We start from the raw sequence: 8,298 nt of genomic DNA, 5'->3' as shown, positions 1-8,298 counted from the left end.
AATTAACTGCTTCAATAATGCAATTTTTGATATACATCCCATCACTAAAGGGTTTCCCGTGTTGTGAAATAATTTTCGTTATCTCGTATCCAGCTCTTGTTACATTTTCATTATTTTCAAAATTTTTTTTTATAAGGCCTTGTTGAATTTGTAAAGTGCGTTTCAGTGATTCAACTTTATCCTCACGTAGCTTCCAGTGTACTTGGAATATATCGGAGCATGATTCGTTTCATAATGACGTCGAATGTTATACTCCTTCATAACAGAGAGATGTTCGTGGCATATTAAACAATAAGCTTTCTGCTTTAATTCATCTTTCGCAAAAAATACTTCAATTCCCATAATTTATTGAATACACGGCATTCGCGGTCAACCTTTCTTTTCATATTAGACGCAACAAAGAAAAATTTAACGTTAATGCTCAGACGTCACCAAACTACGGCCCGCGGGCCGGATCCGGCCCGCGACAACATTTTATCCGGCCCGCGCACTATTTCGAGATATTCAATTAATACCTTAATAATTAACTTAAATAAAAACTTTAATTAAAAAATTAAACTATTTTGCAAGATTTAATTTGAAAAAAAACTTATCAGCATTAACGTTAAATTTTTCTTTGTTGCGTCTAATATGAAAAGAAAGGTTGACCGCGAATGCCGTGTATTCAATAAATTATGGGAATTGAAGTATTTTTTGCGAAAGATGAATTAAAGCAGAAAGCTTATTGTTTAATATGCCACGAACATCTCTCTGTTATGAAGGAGTATAACATTCGACGTCATTATGAAACGAATCATGCTCCGATATATTCCAAGTACACTGGAAAGCTACGTGAGGATAAAGTTGAATCACTGAAACGCACTTTACAAATTCAACAAGGCCTTATAAAAAAAAATTTTGAAAATAATGAAAATGTAACAAGAGCTGGATACGAGATAACGAAAATTATTTCACAACACGGGAAACCCTTTAGTGATGGGATGTATATCAAAAATTGCATTATTGAAGCAGTTAATTGTTTGTGCCCACTAAATTCTTCCTTATTTGATGGAATAAGTTTGTCGGCGAGTTCTGTATCACGGAGAACTGAAGAGCTTGGAAAAAATATATATTTACAAATTTGTGAAAAGACAAGTAATATGTTGTGGTATTCTCTTGCATTGGATGAGTCAGTTGACATTTCGGGAACATCGCAACTTCTTATTTTTATTCGTGGAGTTGATGAGAATATTTCCATAACTGAAGAACTGGCATCTGTTTGTTCTATTCATGGAACAACCACTGGAAAAGATATTTTTGATGAATTGGAACAAACTATAAGTGACTATAACCTTGAATGGGAGAAACTGAGTTGTGTTACGATTGACGGGGCAAAGAATATGGCTGGTTCTAAAAAGGTCTAGTTGGGCAAATAACTAATAAATTGGAGGAATTACATATTTCAAACACTTTGTTCATTCATTGCATCCTTCATCAGCACGCACTATGTGCGAAGGCTCTTAATATTTTATGTGTGTTGAATCCAGTTATTCGCATAATAAACTTTGTTCGAGGGAGCTCACTTAATCACCGTCAGTTTAAAGTTTTACTTGACGATTTTGGATCTGAATATTTTGACTTACCATATTACACTGCAGTTAGATGGCTTAGCTGTGGTAATGTATTAAATAGATTTTATAAACTCCGAAGTGAGATTGATATTTTGCTCCGTGCTATGCACGTGCTCCGGCCCGCGTTCATTGTGTTGGGGTCAATCCGGCCCGCGAGTGCAAAAAGTTTGGTGACCCCTGTTAATGCTGATAAGTTTTTTTTCAAATTAAATCTTGCAAAATAGTTTAATTTTTTAATTAAAGTTTTTATTTAAGTTAATTATTAAGGTATTAATTGAATATCTCGAAATAGTGCGCGGGCCGGATAAAATGTTGTCGCGGGCCGGATCCGGCCCGCGGGCCGTAGTTTGGTGACGTCTGGTTTAGACCAGTGATTCTCAACCGTGGTGCATGTGCACCATTTTTGGTACATGGAAAATACTCGAACGGTGCATGGAAAAAAAATTGGTACATGGTATTATTTTTTTTAATATTTTTTTATTATCAGTAATTAGTACATTACAATAGTTAACCATTATCATTTGATACTAGTGATGCACCGATAACCATTTTTGGATTTTGCCGATTACCGATTATCGGCCAATTTCACCGATACCGATACCGATTAATCGGCCATTATATTATACATAAAAATATATTTATATGTAATTTATTTTATTAAAAATGTAATTAAATATTTTGTTTAACATGTCGAGCGTTGTATGGAAATTTTTTGATGTCTCAGACGATAATTCGTTTTTTTGCGTATGTAAATTATGCGATATTTTAATATCAAGAGGAGGACGAACGCGAAAGACATTTACAACATCTAATATGATAAATCATCTTAGGGTTTATCATAGTGAACAATTAGCTGAAGAACAAATTGTGTTACAGAAAAAACGACCTTTTGCTCAATTGAAGCAGTTAACACTTACTCAAGTTATAGAAAAGAAAAATATGTGGAATATTGACGATCATAAATCAAAAATAATTCATAAATTAATTGGAGAAATGATTGCAGTTAATTTATTACCCTATTCATTTGTTGGTGATATTGGTTTCATTCGATTACTAAATCATATTATTCCAAATTATTGTATTCCCTCCAGAAAATATTTTTCGGAAAATATTATTCTTGAAATTTTCAAAAATGTTAAAGCAACGATTACAAATGATATCGATTCTATCAAATTTTTGTCCCTGACAATTGATATTTGGACGGCTACCACAGCAAATAAACCTTTTCTTTGTATAACCGGACATTGGTTAACAGATTTATTTACACAACAAAGAGTTTTGTTACGAGTTATTCCCTTGGAAGGTTCTCATACATCTTCTAAGATTTGTGACGAGATAACTAATGTATTAGATGAATATAATCTGAAAAGAGAAATCATTTTTTTTAATTTTAAGAGATTCTGCCCCAAACATGATTGCTGGTGTAAGAAAGTCAGGAATCGAATCGCAATCTTGTTTTTTGCATTCACTTCAATTATCAATAAATGAATCAATTTTTTCTCAAGAAGATGTCAAAAATATTATTAGTACTAGTCGGGATATTGTAAGCCATTTTAATCATTCTGCACTTGCAATTAGCAAATTAACTAACTTGCAAACTCAATTAAATCTGCTTGTCCATAAATTGAAACAAGATATTAATATCAGATGGAATTCTACTTATTACATGTTATCGAGAGTGATCGAACAACGAAAAGCTCTCGTAACATATGCAATTGATAATAATCTTTCAATATTATCAGATATACAGTGGATAACAGCAGAAAAAATTGTTAAAATTTTGAAACTATTTGAGGAAATAACAATTGAAGCGAGCAAAAGAAGTGCTGCTGCTTCCATGATTATTCCTTCAATCAAAACAATTCTCTTATTTCTTGAAAAGGCAAAAGAATCTTGTGAATTTTATGAAATCAAAGAAACAATTGAAAAATTAATGTCCTCTATTGATAAAAGATTTACCTTTTATTTTGAAAACGAATCACTATGTATTACAACAACATTGGATCCCAGATTTAAAACAAGATTTCATAAGACTTGTATGATTGAAAGAATTAAAAAATTGATTGTTAAATATATGAAGGATAGTAATTCTCCTGACACGAAGTTATCTGAAAATGCCATTTCTTTGACAAAAATACAAAATTTGGAAACATTAACATTTGAAGAAATATTTTCTCAAATTTCATCTTCTAACCCAATTATGTCTATGGAGAAAAATTACCAACATTGCTATTTGACGGAACTTCAAAATTATTTAGAGCTAGATTTAATACCACGAACTGATAATATATTTACGTGGTGGAAGAACTTCACGAATATATTTCCCCGCTTAAGTAAAATGGCGTTGAAATATTTAACAGCTCCTGCTTCGTCTGTAGAAAGCGAAAGAGTTTTCAGCACTGGAGGAAATATATATCAACCGAAAAGAAATGGACTTTTTCCAGAGAATGGAGAAATGATGATGTACCTTCAATATAATTTAAAAACATTAGACTTTAATTATTGATTCTTTTAAAAAAATTTTGTTTTTTTAACGTTTTGTTGTATACAATTGTATTTCGGAAAATAATTACATTACCGATTAATCGGCAGATTTTGCCGATTACCGATAATCGGCAAAGTGGCCGATATGCCGATTACCGATTATCGGCCGATTAATCGGTACACCTCTATTTGATACCTATAAATACTCGTGTCAATCACATGTCTGGTGGTAATTCATGTACGCCTCTGATTTATCGTAAAGAATATCTGAAATATGGATTTATCCCTTCCAGTGGAAACAAATCTAGGCCTTTTTGCATAATCTGCAAAATTCCTTTGGCCAATAGTTGAATGAAATTAGCAAGATTAATACACCATTTGAGGACTAAACATCCAAATCTAGTCGGATCTTCGCTTGAATATTTTCAAAATATAAAAACAAGATTGATGAACCTACAACTCTTCAAAAGTTAATCACTCTCATGCTCTTGCGCGCGAAAAAGTATTCCTTTTAACCTATTTCATAGATGGGTTACTTGCATACTACAAAATTGCCCATATTGTTGCTAAAAATAATTCTACCATGTTTCGGGTGAATCGTTAATAATACCTTCTATCGCAGTTTTTTTACAAGATATATTGGGACGTAATCCATCTGAAATTTTAAAAGTAGTGCGACCATTTTGATGTGGCTGGAATTTACCTTTGAGTAATGATACGATTCGTCGCCGAATTGACGAAATGGCTGAAAGCGTCGAAGATTCCTTAAAAATATACTAATTTTTCAATAGCTAAGCTAACAAACAGACAGGTCGGACGTTTTTAAGCTATCTTGTCTTCAAGGACACCAAGGAATACATACAAATTGGTTTCCTCTATTGCCCATATGTATAGAATGTTTTATTTTGTACAAACTAAAGAAAAAGTAAACAATTAAACTTTGACCATCTTCTCTAGGACTAGATTTACTTGCGAATTTAACTAAAATAGTTTCAAAATAGCCTACGTAATGACTGTCAAATTTGATGACGAGTGTGAACACTATGCAGAGTATGAACCACCAAATATAGGTAATTCGAAGAAAGTCCTAAAAGTCACACAACTAGCCCCACCCATTGCCTTCTGGCAATCACCATGAAAAAAAATATTTGGATGTAGTTGAGGTGGTTTACTTGCGAATAAACAAAAAACTTAAAAGCAGTCGTTTTCAAGTGGAAATGTCTCAGAACAAGGGCTGTCTATGCGATGTTAATATTAAATATTACTGCGTCTGGAGATTCGACTACTCTGTCAAATATTGAGTAGTACATGTCATGGGTTGTGGTCCAAAAAATTCCCATAATTATCACGAAGGTGAAGCTCAGTGCAAAAGTACGGACAATATCTATTGCCCTCAGGTCCTCAGAGCCGATTGGTAAAAGAGGAGTCAAATTACGTTTCATATATTTAAGAGGACTTTCAAAAAACGATATTTTCTTTTTTGAGGTTACAAACGTCTTCAAAGGCGAGTTTTGTCTGCGCCTTCTGAGGATGCCAAGGAGAATAGCGATTACTGACAAAGAGATGGCAAGAGTGTCTGAGGTGGCGTCGATAAAAAACCCAATGTTTTTAAAGATCGGAGTAGACTCAACATTCTTTCGTCGCCGATAGATCATTCCGTCGTATATATCCATTAAATGTCTCAACTGAAGAAAAAAGACCCCGATACATTGATTCAGGTACTTTTCAGAAAATAAAAAGTAAGCTCCCAGTAATCCATAGATTAGACCCATGAAACATATCATTTCCGGTTCAATGTACTTGTAATTTCCACTTGAAATACAACCTTGAAATTTAAACCTTATGTTGACTATATCTTCAAATTTTGTGATTATTATTTTACAGACGTACGAAATATCGCACGAAAGCCAGTCCTTCACACTCAAATCAGAGATTTTCTAAATTAAGACTGACATCAAATATCTTACTTTAGCCTGGCGAGGTCCATCACAGATCACATGCACGTAAATTGCGACGGCCAGTAAATCCAATTAGCGTCTTCACTAAAATTTAAATCCCGAAAATACAACAGCCTGGCTTAAACATTTCGTTCAATTAGAACAATCGAAATGTTCTTAAACACTCAAAACCGGAAATTTCCAGATTTGACCTGGAATTTCTAAAATTCCTCTGTTCTGATTCAATGAACCGAGTTCGATAAGTCACCAAATATAATGTAACTTTAGTCACAATTCCAATAATTTTCGGACAAGACGGCATCTGGATGAACACTAACGGTTATTCAGTTTATCCGCATTCCAGGACTGGATTAACAATTTATTTGTCATAATAGATTGAATTCATTCTGAATGTTTTGTCGTGAATATTTTAAAGTCATCGGCTGGGGCTGGGGTCGAAGATTGCCAGACGAAACAAGGATCCCAACGAGACTCGTCATCTTTTCCAAAGAGTCTCGTTGGCGATCGTCCGAGGGAACTGCCAGGCCATCTTATGCGCCGGCAGTTCAAAATAACTGCATTGTCTAGTTATTTTCATTTATATTATCTTTTCTTCAAAAAAAAAAAATTTATTATTATTAATGATCGGTATATTTGCGACTCATAACTCATAGTCTTTATCTAAAGGACGAGAATAACCAAAAACACAAATTGGTCATTTGTCTGGACAATGAAATGGAGATGAGGACACTAGCATTCGCCATTCACCAAGAATCCCACTGGGGAATACGAAGCTTCAGAAAAAGTGTAGTGAATTCTATTTCACTGTAAAACGTCCAATCATCAAACAAATTATAAAAGACTGTGAAATTTGTAAATTGGCCATACCATTGAAAGTATTTTAAAAAAAATATACCTAGGTGTCGGATTCTAATTACCATGTAACTGCAGAAAAACCCAATGAAAGATTCAAGCGGATCTTATTGATGTTAGAAGATATAAAGAGTTTAACGATGGATTAAGTGTTAACATGTCATTAGTTTTTTTTAATTAATACAAAAAGGGGGGGGCGGCTGAGTCATCAGGAGCTGTTGGCCCAGCGACTGCCGAGTTCTTGCGCGAACTCGGAAGAATGCTCGCCACAAAGAAAATGATCCTCGTGAAGGAGTATGGCTAAGACAAAGGATCGGAATAGCCATACTCCGAGGGAACTCGCTTTCCATACAGGCAGCGGGCTTCCTCAATTGATTTCTCAAATCAATCTCTTCTCTGAATTTATTAACTGACATTATTAATAATGAAAATATGATTAAAAAAAAATTAATACAAAATACATCAATTAAAATACATCACCTGTCAAACTGATGGTCGCAATTAATGTCAAAAATACATCACATGTCAACTGATGATCGCCAGCGTGGGTCGCGAATATTAATCGTCTTTAACCTTGAATTGCGAACAACTCGACAAAAATCAAAAAAAAATGATGGCGACGTACTATATCAGTGGTGAACAAGCAAATGTTGAAAATATTAATCTGCATGAGTTACCTGTATTTACTTCTCCAACGTTACAAACTGTTTTCAAATGATTGTAAGATGTGAAATGAGGCATCAGAAACTAAAAATTATTATGTTTTTGGATGATGCAGTATAAATATTCTAACGTGGAACTTTTTTCCACCAAAAAACAAGTTGGTTGCACAGTGATTAGGTGTCGGGCAGAGTGACATACAAGTTTGTATTTGTGCTCTGTCCTTCCGGTTGAAGATTTTTTACATCTACAGTGTTAAAACGTTTGACGAAGTGGCGCCGTCATCAGTGAATAGTCACGTTTAGTATATTCATGTCTGTTATTTTAGACGTCCAAGGGATTCTCATTAATCTCCTTCGCACCAAAGTTTAAAACCAAAAACATATATCAACACGCAGAAATGGTCCACAAATGTTAGACTTGCACTCGAAACCCTGCATTACTCGATTTCGTCAACAGACTGGTCTATCTGAACAATAAAGTTATTTCTAAATCAAAGCTAAATTCTTATTTACAGCTTTCTTTTAATTTTACTGTTTTACTTTTACTTTATAAAGAAGAAGTGATGAGATACCATGTCTGCGAACTGATTGATGCCTAGAGCATACGAAGTCTCTCTTCTTTCGTACTTCAAGTTGTGTTGATCAATTAGTTCAAGATTGCTTCGAAATATTTCCCGTCTCCAACTCTCTTCGTGTGGTGAATATTTTTTGCCTACGAAAGTTAGTATAATG

At 34.0% G+C, this 8,298-nt stretch overlaps 2 protein-coding genes across 2 annotated transcripts; both read left to right on the top strand.

Annotated features, from left to right (window-relative positions):
* The first annotated feature begins 674 nt into the window (after positions 1-674).
* On the top strand, positions 675-1,403 carry LOC115231465 (general transcription factor II-I repeat domain-containing protein 2-like). The gene has a single exon (XM_029801484.1). The coding sequence runs from the start codon at positions 675-677 to the stop codon at positions 1,401-1,403; it is 729 nt and encodes a 242-aa protein (XP_029657344.1).
* An 894-nt stretch (positions 1,404-2,297) lies between these two features.
* On the top strand, positions 2,298-3,098 carry LOC115231464 (zinc finger BED domain-containing protein 4-like). The gene has a single exon (XM_029801483.1). The coding sequence runs from the start codon at positions 2,298-2,300 to the stop codon at positions 3,096-3,098; it is 801 nt and encodes a 266-aa protein (XP_029657343.1).
* The last annotated feature ends 5,200 nt before the right edge of the window (positions 3,099-8,298 follow it).

This window comes from Octopus sinensis, unplaced genomic scaffold (assembly GCF_006345805.1).
Source record: "Octopus sinensis unplaced genomic scaffold, ASM634580v1 Contig18556, whole genome shotgun sequence".
NCBI lineage: Eukaryota > Metazoa > Mollusca > Cephalopoda > Octopoda > Octopodidae > Octopus > Octopus sinensis.
Note: the sequence above shows the minus strand (reverse complement) of the source record. Positions and strands in the feature narration are given on the sequence as shown.

Excerpts from the sequence above, each read along its gene's own strand:
- LOC115231464 (XM_029801483.1), top strand. The coding sequence starts at position 2,298 with ATGTCGAGCGTTGTATGGAAATTTTTTGATGTCTCAGACGATAATTCG.
- LOC115231465 (XM_029801484.1), top strand. The coding sequence starts at position 675 with ATGGGAATTGAAGTATTTTTTGCGAAAGATGAATTAAAGCAGAAAGCT.